This window comes from Heloderma suspectum, chromosome 14, assembly GCF_057233095.1.
Source record: "Heloderma suspectum isolate Gila_16-S chromosome 14, 16-S_ref, whole genome shotgun sequence".
NCBI lineage: Eukaryota > Metazoa > Chordata > Lepidosauria > Squamata > Helodermatidae > Heloderma > Heloderma suspectum.
Window position 1 is genome coordinate 5335840 of NC_139471.1, and position 24006 is coordinate 5359845.

A 24006-nucleotide genomic window follows, 5' to 3' on the forward strand; every position below is an offset into this window, starting at 1 on the left:
TGTGTGTGTGTGTGAGTGAGAGAGAGAGAGAGAGAGAGAGAGAGAGAGAGAGAGAGAGAGGGATGATGTTCTTTTGCTGGTCTCTCAGGAGCAGAAGATGCAAGAGAAACTGGAATTTGAGCGCTGGCTGGACCTGGAGCAGAGGGGTCAGGCACAGCTGATGCACCAGAGCAATGCTCAAAAGGGGGAGATCCTCCAGAGCATGAAGGAGGTACTTCCCATTCCCTCCCCGTTCTTCCCCTCAGCTCTTCTCTCATTCCGTCCCCGTCATTGTAACTTTTAAGATTGTAAGCGCCTCGGGGCATAGACCTGCCAGAGTTGCTCTGTAAGCTGCCATCTGACCCCACTCAGAATACTATTGATAGTTCTGGCCACCGCCATTCAGAAAAGGATATCTTGGAGTTGGAAAAGGTGCAGCAAAGGGCAGCTCAGATGATCATGGGGCCGAAGCAGGGTGTTGAACCTCTTTCAACCTGAGGGCCAGATTCAGTCTTGGAGAAGCTCTTGGGGGCTGCATTCCAGGGGTGGGTGGTGCCAGGGGCAAAAGAGGCGGGCCCCAAACACCAGCCTTTTGTGGTTAAGAACTCTTTACTGGCAGTAAAGCCTTAAGAGAGGCATTTCAACCTTTTTACAATGGGGGGAAAACTGCACAAAAGCCAGGAAACCATCCAAGGACCTTCCACTGGAGGAAAGGAGTGAGGCGCTGAGGGCCACATTTGGCCCACCAGCCTGAAGTCCTGCACCCCTGCTATAAGCCTTAGGAGAGGCATTATAACCTTCCCAGAATGGGAGGAAAAGCTGCACAAATGCCTGCCCCCCCCCCCAACACTCAGTGTTCTGGGGAGAGGGGTTGGGGCACGTGGGGAGCTCCGAAGGGTCGGATTGGGACATCAGGCGGGCTGGGTTTGGCCCCGCCGGCTGGAGGCTCAGCACGCCTGGCTGAAGTGCTCCGGGTGTCTGTCTGGCTTCAGGAGCAGGTGAGGCTGGAGCAGGGCCTGACGCGGCACCAGCAGCGCCTGGGGGAGGACCGCCTGAGGCTGCTGGAGCAGCTGAAGCAGATGGAGCAGGGTGTGGCGGGCCGCATCCAGAAGCTGCTGGAAGAGAATCAAAGGTCAGAGGCGGTGGTGGGCAGGAGCGGGGCGGCCGTCACGGGAGCGGGGCAGCCTGGCTTCATCCTGAGCGTTTCTGGGCCCCATATTCCTTGTTTTCCTTTTGCTTTTACTTCTATGTTGTTCTGACCGAGGGAGAGGGAGGACGTTGGCTTCCCTCGTCTGATCTTCTCCGTCGTTGTCCTTTTTTTGTTCGTCTTAGGCAGAAGCAGAGCTCCGAGATCCTTAAATCCCTGGAGAACGATCGGTGAGCGTGTCACGGCCGCTGCGAGTTGCCTGGAGCGGGTGATGGCTTTGTAAACCACAGCTGCGGGGTCAGGATCCCTAAGACGCCGGGCTGCCTGTGTGCAGCCTCTGGGCCCGTCCAATCCCAGCCCAAGGTTCTCTGTGGAGTGCAGAGCCTCAGTCCCAGGGAGGTCAAAGGTGGCTCCCCAGGGTTCCCAGGTGGCCCCACCCCCTTTCTCCCCCACCACTGATCAGTTCGTGGTGACCTGGCTTTTGTGCATTCCCCCCCCGCCGCCCCATTCTAAAAGGTCGAAATGCCTCCCCTGAGGCTCACTTACTGGCAGTAAGAGCTTTCAGCTGCAATAGGCTGGTGGTTTTGGCCCCTCCCCCTTTGGCCCCGCCCACTACTGGAATGCAGCCCCCGAGAGCTTCTCCAAAATGGGATTTGGTCCTCTTGGGACACCACCACTCTGGAAGGGACTAGGCGTTCACTCAGCCTCCATCGCAGGGGAGGAGCGTCCCTCCTCTTATGGGGATGGATCCGCAGCCGTCTCCCCTGAGAGCCCCAGCTCCCCTGGTCCACCACCCGGTCTCCTGGCGTGGGCTGCCCATCAGTGTTCTTTGTCTCTGGGAGCTCTGGCTCCTCCTCCAAAGAGGATTCTCCAGCCCCATGGGCACGGCAGGTAGAAACAGGACAGTAGACTCTGTGAACCTTCAGCCTGATCAATCAACAGCGCAGGGGGCAGAAAGAGGTGGGGCAGCTCTCGCCATTGGCTTGAAGTTGGGGCAGGTCATGTGACAGCTAACCCTCCCTCGTTGCTCCCAGGATCCGGATGGAGCAGCTGATGGCCATCACCCAGGAGGAGGCGGAGCAACTGCGCCGCAGGGAAGTGGCCTGTAAGTGTGGCGGCGGGTGTCCTGGGTGGGACTCCACCAAGTCCCAGGGTACACAGTGATCCTGCTGAAAAGAAAGGCAACAGAGGCCACCTGCAGGAATCCGGGCCCCATATTTATTTAAAAGATTTTTGTCCCGCTCCTCAGTCACCCTGAGCGGCGGGCCTATAATCAGTAAAACAAGACATTCCCTGTCCCCCCAGGCTTACAAACTAAAAAAAGACACAACACACAAGGAAAAAGGGGGGAAGAGGGGGGGAAATCAGGTCTTTCAGCAGCGCTGGTGGAGTGGCCCCCTTCCCCTCTGATATCTCTCTGTACACAACACATGAGACCTGCAACAAAGTGCTGGGGGCGGGGGGTGCTCCTGTTCAGGCAGCTGTCCGGCCCCTGTCCCAGGAGATCCCGTTCCTTTCCTCCTGCCCCCTCTGGCTTTGAGCAGCAGATGGAGTCCTGCCTGCCAGCAGATCCAGCCGTGGTTACGAAGGTCTTTTTCTTCATTGTGGGGCAGCCCCCAAGAACCCCTCCCTGCCCTTTGCTGTCTGAGCTGAGTGCATGGATTATTGGGTTCTCAGTCAGCTCTAAGCGATCGTGACACATGTGACGGCCGTCTTCGAGCGGTGCTGGGTCCCACAGATCTGCCCAGGTTTTGACTGTGGGGATTTGTGCGCACTTCCCCCCCCCCCCCCCCGGACAACGAAGGCACTGCTGTTTTGGTTCCTGCTTTCGAAGAGGCCCGCCTCCCTCTTTCCATGTTCGAGCAGGTTCTCCTAAGTGCAGGGAAAGGAGGAGGAAAAGGTTCCAGCCTCAAAAGGCTGCTGACTTTCCGCTCTTTCCCTGCCTCCCCAGCGGCCATGCAGCAGATGCTCTCGGAGACCTACAAGAACAAGCTCCTGCAGATCGCTTATGAATCGCGCCGGCAAGATCTCGTCAACCAGACTTGTTCCAGGTACTGCCAGAGAAGAAGTGAGCTTTTAGGATATTATTTCTGGGTTTGTTTGTTTTTTTAAAAAAAACTGCTTTTCCTCCAAGGAACTCCGGGCAAAGTGCATAATCTGTGCATCCCCTTTTTATCCTCACAGTGACCCTGTGAGGTAGGTCAGGCCGAGAGAGAATGACAGGGCCAAAGTCTTCCAGTGAGTTTTGTGGCTGAAATTTGAACCCGATTTTCCCTAAACCTGACTCTCTCAAGGACTAGCAACCTGGTGCCCTTGAGTTGTTTTGGACTGCATCCCCCATCAACCCCAGCCAGCATGGTCAGTGGCTAGAGATTATGGGAGTTGTAGCCTAAAACATCTGGAGGACACAGGTTGGAGAGGGATGCTCTATCTGCTACACCAGGGACAGCCCACCTGGTGCTGTCCAGATGTTTTGGCTAACAACTCCCCCTGTCCTCACCATTGGCCCTGCTGGCTGGGACTGATGGGGGCTGTAGTCCAAAACAGCCTACCCCCATACTAAGCCATGTAGGCTGGGCAGTGGGTGCTGCTGTTACACACAGGCACACACACAAGCAAGGTTAGGCCTTTCCAGAAGAGAGGTATCTTAGCAGGGTAGAGCCACGTCGTCCAAAATTTGGGCTGGTTCCTAGACTTTAAAAAAAAAACCCAAAGCAGCGATTTTCACGTAGCGCACATGCCTCCATGGTGTACCCAAGTGAAGATGCGAAAACAGCATTTATTTATTTCATGTGTGTTTTTAAAACAAAAACATGCCAGTTCAGGCTCTGGTGTTTCAATTTTTTTATTATTACTATATTTATATCCTGGCTTTTTTCCCCTTGCAAAGAACCCTAGGTAGTTTACATGCTCCTCCTCTCCATTTTATCATCACAACAACCCTGCGAGGCAGGCTAGGCTGGGAGTCAGTGATGGGCCCAAAATCACCCAGTGACCTTCATGGCTGCAGGGGGCCTCCCCAGTCCAAGGCTGTTGTCGCCGCACCACGCGGGCTCTCCAGCACTGTTGCTGTTTCGTGCTCTGGCGCAGTGTGAGACTGAAGCGTGCATGGGCGTGGTTCCTCTGTCCCCTTGTGTGAGAATCCCAGTGCACCCCACGCGTGCTCCAGGCCCGCCAGAACGAGACACAGGAGTGGAGAGGGAGAGCCGGAGCTATTAGCTCGGCCTCTGACTCACTGTGGCCTGCTGGGCTCCGTGCTTCGACCCGCCCCGACCTCCGCTCAACAGACCAGAGTTCTTTGAGTCAAAAACGGGCAGCCCAGCCCCAAAGGCCTCTCGCCCTCCCTCCATGCCTCTCGTCCTGCGTTGCGTTGGTCGCCCGACAGCCGCCGGCGGTGACCCATGGACTGTTTCTCTTGCAGCCTGGCCAGGATGGATCAGAAGTTCCAGCAAATTCTGGCATGGCAACAGCTGGACCAGAACAAGGCCATCAGCCAGATCCTGCAGGAGGTAGTAGCACATAAGGGGGGTGGGAGGGGAAGGGGGGCGCCACCGGCAGGGGGGAACGTATACCAAAGCAGACGGAAGCCGCTGTATTTATTTGTTTGCAGCATCCCTTTATTGTTTGCAAAAGGAAATGGGATCGGGAGGGAGGGAGGGAGGGAAAAAGCAAACCTCAGGCAACCCCGTTCTCAGTATCAAAGTTCTTAGAAGCAGTCTTGCTGGTAGGGAAGGGCGAAATAAGTTCCCTGCAACTGTCCCTGCTGTGGGCAGTGTATGTGACCAGGTTGGTCTTCGCCTTGCTGTGACGTTTCTCCAGGGAAGCCGGGGCGGGGTGGGGGCAGGGGCGGAGGGAGACAGCCCTGGTCCATCCAGCCCAGCACTGTCGACACTGACTGGCAGCGGTTCTTCGGGGTTTCAGGCAGGCGTTTTCCCAGGCCTGCCTGGAGATGCTGCCGGGGATCGAACCGGGGACCCTCTGTGTGCAAAGCAGGGGCTCGACTGTGGAGCTGCAGCATTTCCCTTAAACTAGAGGAAACTGCTTCAGACTACTGGCCCTGATCCGTCTTGGCAAGATAGATCCAGCGCTCTGAGAGCTTTGTGGGGACTGACACGTTCCCTGGAAGGCAGGTGGGGTTGTTGTGCTTCCCCCCAGTGCAGGCTCCAGGGTTTGCAGAAGCCCTTGGGCAAGACGCCGCCAGTGGGCCCCATCCCTCGGTGAGTCCACCTTCTCCCCAGCTGCTCTTGCTGCTCCTCCTCTTTCTCAACATGGCTCCCACCCGCTTGCTGGGCAGCCAGGCGGCCGCGGCGTCTCCTGCTTTCCACCTCCATTGCCTGGCCCGGAGCGAGAGGCAGGGGAACAAGCGGGTTGCAAGGGGGGAGAGGAGGAGCCATTCCGGAGGCTTTTGCCAGTGGGCCCCTGCTGGGGTGTGGGCCCTCGGCAGGTGCCCAGCCATGCCCAGCCTTGGCACCGGCCCTGCACGGGCATCTGCAGTTCTCCACCAACAGAGATGCCCAGCGCCGGCTCCGGCTCCAGGTTTTTGAAGTCCGTTGGGCAGGACGCCCTCAATGCACCCCTTCCCTGAGTGAGTCTCCCTTCTCACTGCCACTGTCACCTGCTGCTCTTGCTCCCCCTCCTCTTTCTCATCCCTGCGACCGCTTGCTTGCTTGGCAGGCAGGGAGCCAGGAGGCCGTGGCGTCTCCTGCTCCTCACCACCTCCGTTGCCTCAGTCAGAGCGAGAGGCAGGGGAACCAGCAGGTGGCAACGGTGGAGAGGAGGAGCAAGTCTAGGGGGCTCTTGCCAGTGGGCCCCTGCTGGGGCATAGGCCCTTGGCTGGTGCCTGACCCTTGAGGCCGACCCTGGCTCCCTCCACCAAATTTGCTTTCTCTTTGTCTCGGCAAGACCATGCGTTGGCCAGGGACACCTTATGAACCCACGCCACCCCGTTAATTCCATATACTTTTACCCATGGCTGCCAAGGCGTGAAACATCACCGTATCCATGGAAGGAGTTAGGTCTCGCAGCAGCTACGACGGCTCAATAGAGAGTCCCCACGTTCCGAGGAGCCTGGGTGAACGACTGGCAGTAGCCATCCCATCGTGCCTTTTAATGCCCTGTTTTGACACTTCCCAGAGGCATCTGGCTGGGCTCTTCCCAGAAACCCAGTGCTGGACCTTGTCCCAACCCAGCAAAGCGATTGTTCTGCTCCTCTAGTTTAATGAGGAGGAAAACAACTCCAGCCTTTGGAAGAACTCTATAACTTTAGCAACCTTTCTGGGTGATTGGGTGGACTTGTGTGCTAATTTCCCCTTTGTGAAGGCCTTTTTCGGGGGCAGGTTTAGAATAATTCTATTTATAGATGTTGTTTTCTTAGGCTATGCTCCTGCAAGAGTTCTTTAAAACTGATATATGCGCACAGAGTGCAGCCTTCTCAGAGCTGTCATTCTTCAGACTGCGGGGGAGGTGATAGCATATTGGAAGGCTTGCTCCTCTATATTAAAAAATCTCCCCACAAGCCAAACAATTCCCTGCAGGTGGAAAAGTAGCATTTCAGGATCCAGTGTAGCCTTTTCCTTGGCTTGCTAGATCTGTGTACTTTTCCTTGGTGCAATCAGTTGAATACACAGTCCCCTTACGTGCAACTTGAAGTGGCACAGTCCAAGGAAGGCTTATACCATCTGATTCTCTTTCCTGAATCTCCCACCAATCAGGTTTATGGGATGTCCCCTTTGGGTTCTAGTATTATGAGGGAGAAAAACCTCTCTCTCTCCACCAGGCATCACTTTATACACCTCTCGTGTCCTCCCTTTCTCGCCCTTTTTCTAAGCTTAGGAGCCCCAAACAGTCATCTTTCCTCATCCGGGAATTGCTCCAGCCCCTTGATCATTTTGGTTCCCCTTTCCTCCATCCAGAGCTGCCTGGCTTAAGCACTTATCTACCAGCGGGAGAAAGAGTGAAAGCATCTCCAGCTTAAAAAGATCTCCGGTAGCATGGCTGGGAAGATTCTTCTCTACCTGTCAGCATTGGCCATACCAGGCTCAGTGGTAGAGCCCATGCCTTGCATGCCAAAGGCTGCTGGTTCAATCCCCGGCATCTCCAGGAGGGCAGGAAAAAAAATCCTGAAACCCTGGAGAGCCGCTGCCAGTCGGTGTCGACAGTACTGGGCTAGAGTCTGGCTTGGTCACTTTCTCTGCTCAGCATAAGGCAGTCTGTGCATAGCATGAGGGGGTTTAGCCATAGCTCTATGGTAGAGCATGTGTTTTGCATGAAGACGGTCCCGTTCAGAGAGCACAGTATTGGGCTAAGTGGACCCATGGTCCAAAAAGGTAACTTTTTAATGATTATGACCTATAATTTGGTGGTAGATCACATCCTTGCATACTGAAGGTTCAGTCCTTATTGTCTCCAGTTAGAAGGATCTCTGGTAGGAGGGCTGGGGAAGACCCACAGGAGTAACCACTTTTGCTAGTAACTTCATACTAGTAAGAGTAGTTATTAGCGAGAGTGGTTATTAGTGGGAGTGGTATTGCCTAATCTCACTAGAAACCGCTCTCACTAGTAACTCTGTACTAGTGAGGGTGATTGCTAGTAAGAGTTGCTACTCAGTATTGCATATTCTTGCTAGTAACCACACTTGTTAGTAACTTCATACTGGTGAGAATGGTTATCAGCGGGACTGGTTACACAGTATTGCATAATCTCACTAGTAACCATTCTCACCACTCTTGCTAGTAACTCTGGTGTTACTAGCGAGAGTGGTTACTAGCAAGGAGTTGCTACTTAGTATTGCATATTCTTGCTAGTAACCACTCTCGTTAGTAACTCCGGACTAGTGAAGTGGAGTAGTTAGCAAAGTAACTCCAGACTAGCAAGAGTTGCTACTCAGTATTGCCTACTCTTGGTAGCAGCTAATCTCAATAGTAACTTACTAGCAGGAGTAGTTACTAGCAGGTGTAGTTACTAAGAAGGGTAGGCAAGATTGAGTTTGCTGTACCAGTGGTCTGACTCAACATACGGCTGTTTCATATGTACTCTGTTCTCCTGTCGTTTAGAGTGAAATGCAGAAAGCTGCCTTCGAAGCTCTCCAGGTGAAGAGAGACCTCATGCACTGCCAGATCAGAAACCAGGTGAGCGGAATTCGGGATTCAGCGCTCGTGCCTTCCTGCTCAAAGCCAGTCCTGGAACACCAGCATTGTGGGAAGAGGGGAGTTCTCTTGGCCCCAGCAGGCCGAATCTTGTGCTCCTCTCCCTCGGGACCAGTTAGGTACACCTCCTCTCCAGAAGGCTCCATTGCATTTCCATCCCACCAATCAGCCCATGAAAGCATCACCTCCATGATTACTGTGATTGTGTTGTCTTTTCATTTGTTTCTGTCACCAACTGCTTGTTCAAATCCGTTCTGACAAACAGGAAGCACGTTGCTTATGAAGACAGGCCTGCGACCCACTGGTGTCGTGAGCTGTTGCCAGAGGCCTCAGGTGGTAGAGTTTGCAGGTTCTTCAGCTTCCCCCATCTCACCCCCAATACCCGTGGCTAGCGGTGCACCCAGGCCTTCGGTCTTCTTCTCAGAGGGGCTGGTCGAGGGTGTTCATGGGCTTTCCTGTTCTTTGGTGGCTTTAGCTGGACTGTAGCAAGCTCTGGGTCATACAGAACCTACTCCTGGTGTCCCCCGGCAGTATCTTGGACATTCAGGGTTCACAGCTTGCATCCAGTGTCTCCCGGAAGTATCCCAGATGCTGGGTCGTGGCTCGCATTCGGTGCCCTGGAAGCATCCTGGATGCGCGGGGCTTGCAAGGGATCCCAGGGTGACTAGCCTTGCTTCCAGAGTGATGTGGGGGCACCTTTTCTCTGCCACTGCATTCTGCTTAGTGGCAAAGAGGACAACTTGGGTTGAGTTGCTCCTTCTTCGCAGTCTGATGGGTAGGAGCTGGCTTTGAGGAGAAGGGGTGCCCGTTCCCAGCATGGGTGTTCTTCAAGGCAGCTGGGAGCCCCGCCACGTGTCGTCTGGGAATCCAGCCGCACTTCTAAAGAGAGCGGCACTCCGCTCGGTCTGCCACTTTGTCCTTGTCTAGCAGAAACGTGGGCAGCCCACCTCCAGTTGCACCTTCCTCGTAGTTGGAAGGCTCGTGCCCGGATACAGAGGCAGGAGAATTGAGGCGGTGGAATCCTGAAGAAGCCAAGCGGACAAGGCTGCTTCAGCCCACAGGGGGGAGGACAAGTCCATGTTTGTTTTAATGCTCAGCCGCATTTTTTAAAAAATGTCATTCCGCAGCTTGCATAGGGGAACTGACAGCACAGCCCTATTCATGCTTACTCAGTAGTAAGGCCTGTTTGAGTTCAGCAGCGCTTACTCTGAAATGACCATGCCGTGTTATTGCTGCTTGAGTGTGATCACATATATTAGGGATACAGAACCTCAAGTCCATGGGTCAAATCCAGCCCACCTGGGGTCCCCGGGTGAGCGCGCCCCTTCTGCCAGCCGCACACCCTTCCCCCGACAGCCCATCTTTGGGTGGTTTCCCCGCATTCGTGCATTTCCCCCCCGTTCTAAAAGGTTGAAATGCCTCTCCTAAGGCTTACTTACTGGCAGGAAGAGCTGGCCATGCCCCTTTTGCCTTCAGCCCTGCCCACCACTGGAACCCAGCCCCTGAGACTGGATTCGGGCTAAGGAAGTTCAATGTGCCTGATATCTGGACCCTTCAGTGGGAGACTAGCACAGGCCGTGCCGCACAATTAGATCACTTCCTGCGCATGCACGTTGTAGCACCCAACTGTACACACAGACCCATCTTTCCCAACCCGGGCTCCCCAGATGCGGCTAGACTACAATCCCCATCATCTTCAGACAGCATGGCTGAGGGTGGGAATGATGGGAGTTGTCATCCAACAACAGCTGGGGGACCCTCTCCCCCGGTTTGGAAAAGCTAACATAGTCAATTGCATCCACAAACAGAACACAAAATGTTCTCAGGAGCTAGAAAAAGCTTGAATAAGCCCAGTGTATTTTGGAAAGAGATTTTCTTCCTCTGGTGCCGCTCGTCTTTTTTCGCATAAGTCTTTCAAAAACGTGCTTAATGCCTCCTCTGTTTCAAGCTACTCGGAAAGGATGCGTTCGCAAGTTTCTGCAAGATGTACGTGGAAAACTTGAGCGGCCCTCTCTCTGAATCACATCAGACTTATTCAAGCTTTTTTTCTGGCGCCTGAGAGCATTTCCTCTTCTGTTTTTGGACACAATTGGTGCCTTTCCCTCTTGCTGGTTCTTTGACATAGCCAGTTGCTGTACAGATAGTTTCCCCGACGGAAAGCCCCTTCCGGGGGCCCACGATAGGCGAGGCAGGAGTCCCGAGGGACCTCTCAGCTGCTCGCCTAACTCAGTTTGGCTTCATGAGCACTCCGGCGGGGTTGCAATGTCACCCCAGCTGAAAGCAGCGTCCTTTTCCAATGTGAGTCCAAAGACATACCCAAATTCCTCCGCCTTCTTTCATCTTCTGCCTAGATTAAGTTAATAGAGAGAGAGTTACTGCAGCTGACCCAGCTGGAGTTAAAGAGGCAGCAGCTGGACACGGAGGCACTGCAGGTACGTCAGCTTTCCGGGGCTGCCCTTTCCGGACCACCCGCTCGCTCGCGTCCCTCTCGCCCTGCCTGCTGCCTTCTGCTTTCGCAACCTCGAGGGTGACTTGGTGCTTAGTCAGGAATCAGGGCGGGGGTCTCCCAGCCTCCTGCCTCCTGCAAACACTGCCTGACCTCAGGAGTCTGGGGATCCATCGGTCAGACTCACTAGGAACGACCTGCTCCTGGGCTTAGAACAAGGCAGAAGGAACCACGGCCTGCTGAACATCTCACATTTTTTTCCTTATTTCCCCCGCTGGTTTTGCTTTGATGCATTTTTCCCCCCTCTTCCGAATATCCACCCCAAAGCGACATCCCAAAGGACACGCACCATCTCTCCACTGGCATCCATGCCTCTCGCTGGGCAGAGACAGGGCTGCATGTGTTTTCACAATCGGGCGTTTCCATTTTCATTTCGCAAAGAAAAAAACACAGAAACAAACCCAGACAAGTTTCTCGCCCTTATGGCTGCAGGGAGATGCTTGGAAATGTGTGGACGAAGCCCGCTGAAATCTCTAGAGCCAGTGAAGGAGCTTGCATGACTGGAATCAATCCAGCAAAGTGTTCTACAAATTTGCTTAGTTTCCATCATTTATGCCAGTCGTAGAATTCAGCTCTTCCTTGGTGTGGAATTTTGAAGTGTGGAATACATGCAGTCCTGGGCAGAGCTCATCCGATCATGACCACGTGAGGGTTGGTAGGCCGGGCCAACTCTGGCTCTCCCTGGGATGCCTTTGCTGTGAGTAGCTTTCTGTGGCCAGCGGGACCTGCCTGTTCCCGAGATCAGAATCAAGTTTTTGGCTTTTTCAACAGGGTTTTTTTCAGTTTTGGGGTTTTACTAGGGATGTTTACAGAACCCATCTCAGCTGGATATTCTGACCCAAATTTGCGGTTCTGTATTCCCGGCGTGATTTCCAGACCAGACCTTGGTCGGGCGAGATCCGCTTTGGGGTCGGATTCCAGTGGGATAGTTGCAGAATTTTCCCCAGGGAAACTGAACTGCTAAAATTTTTTAAAGAGTGGGTTGTTTTATTGTTTTTTTTATTTACAAAATTGCACAATGGTGTAGTCAGAATCTCCAAGGAATCCAGAAGGGAGAAGAAACTGCAGCCCCAAAGCTGCCTGGTGGGGGGAAAACAGCAACCGGCCACTGAGAACCTTCTTGCTCTAAGATGGGGGTGCAGAACGTCAGGGCCCGGGGGCCAAATCCATCCCTCCAGGTTTTCCCAGATGGCCACACCACCTTCCTCACAACCACCACCAATCATTTCGTGGTTTCCCAGCTTTTCTGCAGCCCCCCCCCCCCGATTTTTAAAAGGTTGAAATGCCTCTCCAAGGGCTTAGTTACTGGCAATGAGCTTTAAGCTACAGTATGCTGATATTTTTGAAGTTTTTTGAACTTTTGCCCCACGTTTTGCCTTTGGCTCTACCGACCCCTGGAATGTGGCCCCGAGAGCTTCTCTGAAACGGCATTCGGACCTCGGGCGTCATCAACCCTGCTCTGAGAATCTTCAGTGGTGGGTTGCTATTTGCACCCAACCATGCAGGTTTCGGCATGCTGCAGCTTCTCCTTGGATTCTTCAGTGACAGGCAGGAAATTGTGTACTTCAAAAAAAATAACATTTCTTTTAAAAACGGGGATAGTGCATGCGCAGGATTTGTTCTGTCCCAGTACTTGGGGTTCTGGATTTCTGACTGGCCTGTAACTGGAGCAGAGCCTGTTGAATGCCAGAATCCTGGGAAAACTTAAAGGAGTGGGAGCTGTTCCGCTCCTCCCCCTAGCCGCGGGGCACATCTCCCTTTGCTGGTGTGCGGTAGCTAACGTCACACCGGAGCCCCTGGCTCTTTTTGCAAGGACTCCGTTTTGGCTGGTGTGATTCTGTGCCGATGCCGGGGGGCAGGGGGGCCTAAGGGGGAACTGTGGGGTATTTGGGAGAGGGGGGGCATCCAGGAAGGCTGGGGCTCAGCTTCCATGCCTGTGTGTCGCTGCGTTTCAGGAGGCAATCGCGGAGCAGCGGCGCGCCCTCTCCTACCTGCTGCAGCAGCTGCTGAAAGAGAAGAAGCAGCGGGAGGAAGAGCTGCAGGCGATCTTGGTAAGAGGGCCAGGGGCCCACAGAAGCGAGAACTAAGCCGCGGCGTGGGACTGCAGGAACCGGCCTTGCATCAGGTCGGACCTCTGTCCTGCCCAGTACTGTCTACTCCAGAGGTGGGAATCTTTTTTGGCTCAAGGGCCAAATTGGTTCTGGACGAGCACGTCAGGGGCTGCACCCCAAAGTGGGTGGGGCCACGCCCCTATGGCATGCAGCCCCAGCACGATTGCTCAGCCCCCATTCGCTCACACACAGACACTCGTGCACCCGCGTACCACCCCTCTCACTCTCACACCACCCCTTTCCCCAGTGCAATCAGGCTTTTAAAAAATAAAATGGGAAAAAAATATTTTGAATTTTTTTTAAAGGCAACAAAAAGAAGCAGAACAACATATACAAGTTCACTGAAGAAAGCAAGGAATCCACAAATTATAATTCCTAGTCTTATCACTGATGTGTTTGTGGGACATCTACAGTAAAAACAGCCTAAGTAGGAGCTCAGTATCTAATGAAAGAATGGAAATATCAGTTCTACAGCATAGAAAAGGATAGGTGTGTGTGTGTGTGTGTGTGTGTGTGTGTGTGTGTATTAGAAAGAAATATAGGCAACTGTACTTGGCTGGAATTTGATCAAAAACTTGAAGAGCTTCAACACTGGAAATAAATGGAAAACATGGTGCTATAACACCTTTCTTAAAATTAGGATTCCTTGCTGTGCTTACTGTGTATGCTTCTGCATACTCTTTATTATTGCATCTCCAGGTAGGGCAGGAAAAACCTCTGCCTGAAACCCTGGAGAGCCCTTGCTGCCAGTCAGTGTCGACAATACTGGGCTAGACGGACTGATGCTTTGACTCGATAAAAGGCGGCTTTGGATGTCCCTATTTAAGTCAGCCTTTTATTCAGGACCGTGAGGACTGGAATCTCATTTCAGGGGAAGGACAGTAGCTCAGCGGTAGAGCCCCTGCTTTGCAGGCAGAAGTTCCTAGGTTCGGGTTCGGTCCCCAGCATCTCCAGGAAGGGCTAGAAAAGCTCCTGCCTGACACCCTGGAGAGCCGCTGCTGCCAGTCAGGGTCGGGGCTGGATGGACCAAGGTTCTGACTCAGGATAAGGCAGATTCTGATGACTGTTAACCACACACGCACCCCACTACCCCTTAATGGCTTTGACTCAGTATAAGGTAGCTTGCGATGTTCCTCGTAGCCTGTATGAAGCCGAGCATCTGCCACTGGCACTCCAGCTGGCCATCTGCCCTTTTCCATGCTGGCCCGGCCCTTGCCTGTTCAGCGGCACCATGGAACTGGCTTGAGCGGCGGGAGACGCTTCCTGGCGTCAACAAGCAGCGTCTGACCATCTTTCTCTTCCTTGCAGGGGGAGCTAGAGGCCAAGAGCGAAACCAAGCAGGAGAACTACTGGCTGATCCAGTACCAACGGCTGCTGGATCAAAAGCCCCTCTCGCTCCGGCTGCAGGTGACCAGTCTGCACAGCTTGAGCAGACACCCAGGGAGCCCCAGGGGAGGAAAAAAACTCTTCCTGGGGATTCGTCCAGGGAGCAGATCGGTTTGTTTATTTAAAGTATTTATATCCCACTCTTTGGCCAAAACAAAACCTGTTGAGGCAGCTGACAGTCTAAAGAAAGACATGATGCACAAGGAAAGACTGACGGAGAGGGCAAAGGAAAAAATTCAGTAGATTTTCAGCAGGGCTGGTGGCACGGCCCTGCTTTGCTTCTTCTGCCCTGGAGGGCGGGCAGTCCAACTGGAGCAGCTGCTGATGCTCCCTCTGCCTGCTCGTGTCTCCCTCGCTCCATCTTCTTTCTCATAGGGACGTTGATGGTATCTCTGGGTACCACTCGGGTCTAGTGCTACGTGCCTGGCACCCTGTTCACCCAGGGTGTGTTCCAGACCTATGTGGGTTTCAGGCCCTGGTCAAGGGGCTAGCATTGATCCCCCCCCCCCCCCCGGCTGGCTTTTTTGGTGTAGGAGGAAGGCCTGGAGCGGCAGCTGGTGAAACTGCTGACTGAGCTCTCGGCTGAGAAGTACGTCCCCATCTTTGCTCATCATCGGGTCTCGCTCGAAATGCTCAGCACCATGGTTCCCAGCGACCTGGCGAAGGTACGAGGCATGTGAGCAAGTCTGGGTGCCGGAAGCAAAAACTGCGAAGGGGAAGGGGGCTGGAGGAAAGGCTAAACAGCTTGATATATTTCAGGCACTAGACAAAGTCTTTTAAAAAACAACAATTTTGCCCCAAATTTGCATTGGGTTCATGCTGCGTTCTCTAGCTATGGGTTTCTTACAGCAGCTTTTTGTCATTTTTTTGTTGCTTTTCTTTTCTTAATCAAACGTTTGCGTAAACCGCACTACAAAAACTCATTTGAACGGTGGAATACAAAAGTCAGTAATATAGGAAATAAATAAATAAATAAAGGGGAGAATTCGGCCTCTGGAAAAGTGATTTCCTTGCACTACCACTTGCTCATGCGCTCTTGCAGATGGGAATCGCTGAAACCGGCCTGCAACACTCCATCATCCGGAAGGCCCGGGAGATCCATGCTGTAGCGAAAACCATCCCAGGTAATGTTCCCTTGGGGGGCTTCTCCCTTGGGCCACCTCAGTCCATCTAGCTCATGATCGTCTCTCTTGGCCTTCCCTCCAGCTACCGGCTGGCGTGGTGGGCGTTCAAGTCCATCCAGGAACTGTTTGCATGCTGCTGCTTCCGCTAAAGACCGCAGGGTCTCCTGTTGTTGGAACCAACACTTGAGTTTTCTTGTGGTCCCTGAGCAAATAATCAGTCCCATCAGTGGGCGCTTCTGACAGGGTAGGCATGGATGGGCATCTGTCGGTGGTCCATACTCCAGCAGGGGCCCACTGACAAGAGCTCCCTGGAGTTGCTCCTCCTCTTCACCATTGCAGTCTGCTTGTTCACCAGCTACGCCTGGGGTGAGGTGAGGAGGAGCAGGAGATGCCATGGCCTCCTTGCTCCCTGGCGCTGTGCCCGCCAAGCAAGCAACTGGTGACAATGGCAGCGAGAAGGCAGACTCTGTGGGAGGGGGCCCATGGAGGGTGTCTTGCCAAAGCACCCTTCAAAACCTGGGGGCGGCACTGACCTCTGCAATATATAAGGGTCCCTTACCTCGCTGGCTCCTCTAGCTCAGAATTGCCTGGTCTGACTGGCAGCAAGTTTCCAGGGTTTCAGATGAGAGTCTTTCCCAGGCCTACCTGAAGGTGCCAGGGATTGAACCCGGGACCTTCGGCATGCAAAGCGGGTGCTTTGCCACTGAGCCACGGCCCTTTTTCTGTCGGAGGTCTCTCCAGGGAAAACGACTGGCGTCCTACTAGGATTGCACCTCCCTTCTGCTGAAGGAGGCGGGGGCCGTTGTTCGATGGCCGGTGTGTGGAGCCAGGCCTCACACGGTGAAGCGCCAGCAGTTTCTGATTAGCAGGGACGCCAGCGTTATCAGCCGCCCCGCTCAGACTTCCGTTTCCTCTGTGCTTAAGCCGCAGTCCAGGATTGTTCCTATGATCCAGCAGTCCCTCCGCCTGCTCTCAGCCTACCTTCCAATTTGCTTGCAGAACTGTTGAAGCCCCCGGAAGAGGCAGAACCTCCTGTTGCGGGACTCGGCGAAGAGCCTGCCAGCGCCGAAGCCCCTTCCGCCCCGCCGCCAGAAGAGCAGCACTGCGAGTGCGTGGTCTGCATGGAGAGAGAGGTGAGCCCTCCCCGGGCATGGCCGTGCCATCTCCTGGTTGCCAGGAAGAGTCAGCGGTGCTCCAGCGCATCAGAGCATCCGTCAAGGAACTCCACCCGTCCGCCACAAAAAGCCCTCCTTAGACTCCCCCCCGCCTCGAGGTGGTGACATTTCTCAGGTCGTAGCTGTTCATATTTGGCTTGGGGGCAGGGTTGCCTCGTCAAGGCTGAGATCCAGAACCTCTGGCCCCCGTGGAGGCCACATCCGGCCCTTCGGTTACACGGAGGGCCATGGCTCTGCCCCCTTTTCCCCAGCCACCATGCTTTTGCAGTTCCCCCACCCCCATTCTTAAAGACTGAAATGTCTCTCCTAGGGCTTAGTTCTTGGCAAAAGCACAGACTTCGGCTCTCTGATCCTCTTGAAATAGTGTTTCAAAATGTGCCAAGTTACTAGTTCTTAGGGAAGGGGGGGTGACTCTTTCAGCCCAAGGGCTGAACCCAATATTGGAGAAGCTCTTGGAGGCTGCGTTTCAGTGGCAGGCGAGGCCAAAGGCAAAAGGGGTGTGGCCAAATACCCGAAATTCAAGTATGGTTTAACTTAAAAGTACAAGTATATTTAAGCTCTCGCTGCCCATCAGTAAGCCTTCACAGAGAGATTTCAACTGCACAAAAGCCAGGGAATCACCAGATGGTTGGTGGTCGGGGGAAAGGGGCCATCTGGGGATCCCAGACAGTCTGGTTTGGCACCCCTGTATTAAGCAATACAGACAAGGAGAGAGAGAGTCAGGAGGCTTTTTCCAGCCATGATTGGCTCCTACCGTGGCTTGCACTCAAAATCCATAGGAAGGGTACAACCAGTCAGGGATTTGTGGAGGTGCCTATGGCAGTTCCTTTGATGTCCGGCAATTGATGGCTTCCCAGAGAGGGAAGAGGGCAAAAGGAACTAGAGGCAACCTTGCGCAGGCCCGCTGGCTAATGGTCCAGATGCCAACACCCAGAAGCAGCCCTGCCCTTGAGCTGCCAACTCTCCTGGCCACAGCAGTTGAGGACAACTTGGGGGAAGGGGGTTCTGTGGGTGGAAAGAGCCGTAACCTAATAGCTGTTCATGCCGCCCCCCCCAGGCCCAGGTGGTCTTCCTGAACTGCGGCCACGTCTGCTGCTGCCAGACTTGCTCCGAGGCGCTCAGCACCTGCCCGCTCTGCCGCAAGGACATCGTGCAGCGCATCCGCCTCTTCCACAGCGGCTAAGCCCCTCGGAGGACGGACGGGGCAGCCGCTGCCCATCACCTGCACGCTCCTCTCCCCTGCCGGGTTGGAGACAACGGTCCCCCTCACAGGCTGCGGGGGCGACTCCGGAATTTGCACTACCTCCTTGCTCTTTGCACGCCCAACCTGTCGTCGTGAGCTTCCCACAAGCATGGCTGCGCTTCCCTTTCCTCTCCCGCCGGCTGGCCACTTCGCAGCCGCTCCGGTACCAACATCGAGGCCTCTGTCCAGCCTGAGCAGAGAGTAAACGCAAAGCGACACTTGCCCGGCTGAGTGCTAGGAAGAGAACGCTCCCAGTTCCTCGAATTTTGGGAAGCCGCCGAGAGATGATGCTTTGCTAGCACACTTGCATGGGGTTAATGTTTTAAAATGCCTGGGAGGGCCAACCCTTCCCTGTCTGTGGTTTTGGGGCTACAGCCTTGGGGGGGAGTGGGAGGAATCGCACCTGCCCACCAGAAGAAATCTGTGCCAAGGGGATGAAAATCATCACCACCTGAGCTGCAGCAGTGACCTGGTGGGCGAAAAGTGCCTAGGAATTGTCTGTCCTTCATGCTGGCAAGGGGCAGGCATGAGCCATTCTGGTTGCCTAGTCTTACCCAGTTGAGATTGCCGCCACCTTTGCCCTCTTTCGGGCCAGCCCCAAAGCCCACCAGAACCACAGCAGCCCCAGCCATTTCCACAGTGGTGCAGCATGCTGTACCCAGAGCCTTTGCCAACCTGGCACCTGCCAACAGAGTTGGACTACAGTTCCCATCATTCCAAGCCAGAATGGCCAAGGTCTCTTCCCCAAAGATCTTAAATAAAATTGGCCCCTGGGACTGGCTGGCTGCGTGAAGCCTCTTAATTGTCCAGGTCTCTATCAATTTACTCTTTTTATTTATTACGTTTCTGTTGGCCATTGGTAATGCTGGCTGAGAATGATAGGAGTTGTAGTCCAAGCAAATGGAAAGCAGTGGGATCAGGAAGGCTGCCTTGAGGCATACCAGTCCCCTTCTTTTCCATCTACCTGCATGGATATGGCGAGGAAGAGCCCAGGGGGTGGGGGTGGATGGATTCCTTCCCTGTGGATCAGGGCCCAAAACTGTTCTTGCTCCCTTCAGCAACTGAACACGGAGCAGGTAGGTAGGGGTGGGTAAGGCAACCAGGATTCCTGGTTGGGTGGAAGCCGTTCCACCAGACATTTTGCTGGCCGGACAGCGTGTGCTGAATCGCACCGCTTGGTTAATTAGTCAGTAATTGGCCTTTTACACTGCCAAGGCAACACCTCCCTCAAAGGAGCCGGGGGCGGCCACCAGTCAGAGCTGGCAGATTTCCTGCTGGGAGGAAGGAGATGGAGGAACGAAGAGAGCCTCTCCTGCCCCCGGCTGCCTCCAGAAACCCATAGCCGGCCTTTTACCCACCTGCTCATCTTTGGCCTGCGTTCCCCTAGGACGCTGGGGAAGCCAAGAAGAACAGGGATGAAGGGGAAGGGCTACAGCAGGAAAGTCTTGGGCAGCCCCGGAGCAAATCCAAGGGCCAGTCCGGATGTACGCCCACCCCCCCTTCACCTTCTTGTGCCCCTTCTAGAAGTTTCCAGCCGCAGCCATGACCAGGCCTTGGTCGGCAGGAAGGTGCAGGTTCCACAGCCTCTCTGCTCCTCTCAGAGGCTCCTATCCTCCGACAAGGCCTATTAGGACAGCGGCAAGCTAGTGTGCAGCAGACGGATAGGGATGGGATCACCTGGGGCGAGCAGCCTCCAAAAGCAGCTGAGGAGATCTGTCACTGCCTTAGCTGTTTGGCCAGGGAGCCTAGCTTGGGTCTGCAGGGCTCTCCTGGCAAGGGTTCTAATTACAGTCTCCCCCGGCCCCCCGCTGCCCTTGTTCAGCATTTCATGGGCTTGCAAGTACCCAGCTGAGTCTTCCCCCACCCCCTAGACAAACAGAATCAGTCGCTTCTTGCCATGGCAGCTATGCTGCAGGAGCATTTCTTCCCACCCCGTCCCGAGCAGGACGCACAAGAGGCCTGGGTTCGAATCCCTCTGCCCACATGGCCTGAACACCTTTGCCAGAAGTGTGGCTTGCTCTTGCCAAGCATGTGGTGTCCTCACATTGGTCTTATGCTCCCCCAAACTTGGAAACTGTAGTTTTGGGGCAGGAGCTGAGAATTCCCCGAGAGCTCCCTCGCTTTAGCAGGGTGTTTTGGCCTACAGTTCCCCTCTGCCGTAGCCATTATCACCAGTGGTGAGGGATCATGGGAAGTGTTGGCCAAAACCTCGAAGGCCACAAGCTGCCAACCCCTGCTAAAGCTAGGGAGACCTCTCAGGGAATTCTCACCCCCCCCCCCAGAACTACAGTTCCCAAGTTTCCATACAGGGGGGCATGATAGTTAAACCAGAGACCAGCCTATACTCTCCCCCGCTGCGCTGCCCCTTTACGCCGACTAGTTGGCCAAGGCCACATTCCGGCAGCAGAAGCAGGCTAGCTGGGGAGACCATCGTGCCGTCACCTGTCCTGCATGAATATGCCGTTTTCCAACATCGGTCTTGTTTCAGTGGTGATTTGTCTCATGTATCCAGCAGAGAAATAAAAACAGGGTCTGAAACTCAACCGTGCAACTGCAGTTGCGTTCCTTTGGGCTCGGCCACACCAAGAGTTAGACGGCGCTTCGTCCGAATGGTTACCATTAGAGCGGCAGCGTTTAATCAGGATAACAAAGAAATCGGACAGAGCAACCCTGTGCTTGGAGCGGTGAGGAGGGTGGGTGGGCTGCCTCCGGCTACAGCTCACGCATTCTTGAGGGCTCCTCTGGAGGGAACGAGGGAGCGCAGCATCCTGTTCCCCAACATCTGTGGCGCTTCCTGCAGGCGTAGCTGGCCAAGGTGGGGAAGCCCTCCGGCAGTGCGCGTGCCATCCTAGCAGCTAGCCCGCCTTTCCAGCAACAAGGTTGCTGCATCTAAGGGCTGTGCTGGCTGGGGAAGATGGAGGTGTAGTCCAACCCACATGGACAGCACCAGGTTGCCTACCCTCTGGTCTACATTGACCAGGCAGCAACACTTCACTGGAGAGGTTGGGGATCGAACTTGGGACCTTCCGTGTGCAAAGCAGGAGCTCTACAAGGCTATGGTCCTTTCCCCCTGCTAGAGTCAAGACTCCAGTCGTCATGGTTTTGAGCAATGGCCCCTCAAGCCCCAGCATGGTAAACCTGGGGTTTTCTGCCTGCAAAGCAGGAGCTTCGCCACAGAGGTACAGCCCTTCCCCTGGCCCCATGGGCTGCAGACATATAAACACATCTTTGTGGGGGGGAACCCTAAGAGGGTGCAGTGAGAGAGTTGGACTGGGATTTGGGAGACCCGGGTTCTCGTCTCCCCTCAGGCATGAAGCTCACAGGGTGACTTTGGGCCAGTCACTGACTCTCAGCCTAACCTACCTTGCAGGGTTGTTAGGATAAAATGGAGAGGAGGGTCGCGTAAGCCGCCTTGGACTCCTTGCAAGAGGAAAATAAGGTGGGATATAAATGTAAGAAGGAATAAAACTGCCCACGGAACGCTGATTGTATGTAGGGGGGTGGGGATGATGGAAAACAGGGGTTGGGGTTGGGACCCAAACTGCACCATTTTGTTGCAGGTCTGTCTTCACCAAAATGTCCACTGGTTAAAATCCGAGGACGGGACGAGTGCAGAGTGCACAAATACAAACGCACCGGCAGGGAAGGAGGTGGGGAAAAGCTTTCAATGGTGTGTCGTGCCGGAGAGAGTGCGAGGTGCATGGAGCGGCCTTCAGGAGGAGAATGGGGATGTCACAAACGGGACCCTCTGCTCCCACCCCTCTGTGGTGCTGCAGAAGGCAGGGGGCCCAGCCTGTTCTCGCGCAGCCAGCCCCTGGCACCCGCCCCACCCTTCGCCAGCCCCGTGGAGAGCACAGCACAAACAAAATATTGGGCCATCTGTTAACAAGTCATCGATTAAGGATGAAAGTTCAGCCTTGGCGTGGCTTTGGGAGACTTCGGCCCGCCTTTATCTGCCAGCCAGCCACCCTCAATTAACACGCTCCTGTTATATATTTGGCTGGGAGGCCTCAAAAGTACTGCCCAGTTTCAGCCAGGCACCGGGGGCAGCCGGGGCTGCTTTCGCAGTGTCTTGGCTCCAGAATCGCTCGCGCCGGGTCAGAAGCGAGGTTGAAGACGGCGCCCGCAGGGCTTCTTCCCTCAAGGGAAGAGAGTGAGAGCTGCCGTCTGGCGTGGGCCACTCTTGGCTGTGGGGTTGCCAGTGCAGCAGCGGCAGGGCAAGCCGCCACGGTTATAAAGGTCTGTCCACGCTTAGCCCAAACAGGACGTGGTTCTCCTGGGGAGCCGTCGAAGAAGCCAAAGCCACTGGTGCGTTCAGTATGGCCTCACCACCTCAAGACCCGCGAGAAACGCTGGCACTGCCAGGCTCAGCCAACGGGCGGACAGATGGGCGCCCAGCCGAATGCGGCATTTGCTACGAAGCCTACAAAGGGGCATTCAGCAGGCGGGCGCCCAAACTCCTGTGGTGCTGTCACTCCGTCTGCCTGGCCTGCCTAAGGAGGCTGGCCTGCCGCAACAGGGCGTTCTCCTTCGTGGCTTGCCCCTTTTGCCGGACGGTGACCGTCGTGCCCGAAGGAGGCTTACAGGCATTGAGGAACGACGAAGGGCTCCTGGGGGAGATGGTGCCTGCCCAGGGAGGGCTGGGGACGGATGCTGAGGAGGAGCCAGAGGAGGACAAGGACTGGCCCCTCACCGATGCGGCCCTGGCTCTGGAGTTCAGCTACACGCCCAGCCCCCCCATCTTTGCCGTCAGCAGCTTCATTCCGGCCTACTCAGTGGGGCCTCATTCTGGCATGGGCCTCTGGGGCAGCTTCTACCTGCAGGAGGTGCGGAATGGCCTGCTGGTGGGGCTGCCCAACCAAGCCGCCGCCCCCCACAACTCCGAGACACCCGTGGCAGTAGAGAACCTGCGCCTGTGCTTCGCCGTGACCATCATTCTCCTCATCGTCTCGGTCTTCTTCGCGCTGGTCCTCTTCAAGTAGGCCGATGGTGTGGCCAGGCCAGGTCTTTAAAACATCTGAGCCAAAAGGAAGAGGCACTTTGGGGGGAGTGGGGCTAGTGAACATGGAGGCAGGACCAGCATCAAGGTTTGGCACGGTTGGGCGCGTGCTGAGGGCCCACACCCAGCAGGGGCCCAGTGACGAGAGCCCCCGGAGTCGCTCCGCCTCTTCCCCATGGCACCCTGCTTCTTCACTGGCCTCTCGCTCTGGCCCAGACAACGGAGGTGGTGAGAAAGAAGAGCAGGAGGTGCCCCGGCCTCCTGGCTCACTGACTTGCTGCCAAGCACGCAGGGGGGAGCAACGAGGAGAGAAAGGACGAGGAGCAAGAGCAGCTGGCGACAGTGGCGGTGAGAAGGTCGACTCCCTGAGAGGAGGAGCCCATTCAGGGTGTCTTGCCCAAGGGACCTGCAAAAACCTGCAGCCAGAGCTGTATGGAGATGTCTTCCTTCCTCCCTACACGATGCCAAAGACTTCAGTCTCAGAGTTCTTGTGTTTCGTTTTGTACCTGATGACTTAGAATGAGTCTTGGGTGCATCTCACTCCTGGAAACAATGCTACTGGGAGCTTGCCTGCCAGTTTTTCAAACGTACTGCTCTCTTGTAGGGAATGTAAAATGCTGCTGCTTACTTTGCAGATTGTAATTTGGGTATGTGATGCATAGCTAGCTGGCAAAAAACCTAACCCGATCATCTAACCCCTTTTTTAAAGCTCAGATCTACCTGGAGCAGCTGACAGCTTGGTAGAGCAGGGCCGGGCAGAAGGTAGATCCTTGTGCTCTTGTCCGACACATATCCCGTTCTGTGTCAAACAGGCTGAGGCTGTGACTCTTTGGTAAACCTGATGATTCATTTGCACGTCAGTGGCCTCTTATGTGAAATTATACTTTCCCTTGTTCGTATGAAATGAAAAACTTCAAAACATCAAAGTTCAGATAAACCAGGAAAGCACCTAGCTGTCTTTAGCACCTAAAGAAATAAACCGGTTTTATACACATCAGCTTCTTTTCCGTAAGCTGTCCTGCTTAGGCATGGGAAAGGGCGATGATGTACCCAGGGTCTTGAAGCCTCGCTTCCGGATCCCTAGATCAGGGGTGGGCAGAAGGTAGATGGGGATCTACTGGTGGGTCTCTGGGTGATTTGCAGTAGATCAGCTAGGGCAGAAACTCTGGCCCGGGGGCCAAAGCCAACCCT

At 54.8% G+C, this 24006-nt stretch overlaps 2 protein-coding genes across 6 annotated transcripts in view; both read left to right on the forward strand.

Annotated features, from left to right (window-relative positions):
• LRSAM1 (leucine rich repeat and sterile alpha motif containing 1) overlaps window positions 1-20359 on the forward strand; it is a 37132-nt gene extending 16773 nt beyond the window's left edge. For 4 of the 5 annotated variants that reach the window (XM_084820980.1, XM_084820981.1, XM_084820979.1 and 1 more), the window contains exons 12-25: window positions 89-211; window positions 972-1111; window positions 1312-1356; window positions 2161-2231; window positions 3078-3177; window positions 4548-4635; window positions 8179-8253; window positions 10623-10703; window positions 12733-12828; window positions 14197-14295; window positions 14808-14939; window positions 15317-15398; window positions 16398-16531; window positions 17631-20359. In XM_084820980.1, the coding sequence (XP_084677106.1) occupies window positions 89-211; window positions 972-1111; window positions 1312-1356; window positions 2161-2231; window positions 3078-3177; window positions 4548-4635; window positions 8179-8253; window positions 10623-10703; window positions 12733-12828; window positions 14197-14295; window positions 14808-14939; window positions 15317-15398; window positions 16398-16531; window positions 17631-17756 (1392 nt within the window). In that variant the 3' untranslated portion in view covers window positions 17757-20359. The remainder of the gene's footprint in view (window positions 1-88; window positions 212-971; window positions 1112-1311; window positions 1357-2160; window positions 2232-3077; window positions 3178-4547; window positions 4636-8178; window positions 8254-10622; window positions 10704-12732; window positions 12829-14196; window positions 14296-14807; window positions 14940-15316; window positions 15399-16397; window positions 16532-17630) is intronic. The other variant, XR_014785888.1, reaches the window with a different exon arrangement.
• Window positions 20360-21785: 1426 nt separating this feature from the next.
• On the forward strand, window positions 21786-23800 carry LOC146335598 (RING finger protein 224-like). The gene has a single exon (XM_084820983.1). It carries the CDS (start codon window positions 22136-22138, stop codon window positions 22796-22798), a length of 663 nt encoding a protein of 220 aa, XP_084677109.1. The 5' UTR covers window positions 21786-22135; the 3' UTR covers window positions 22799-23800.
• Window positions 23801-24006: the final 206 nt, after the last annotated feature.

Coding starts and splice junctions, on each gene's coding strand:
- LOC146335598 (XM_084820983.1), top strand. CDS start 22,136: ATGGCCTCACCACCTCAAGACCCGCGAGAAACGCTGGCACTGCCAGGC.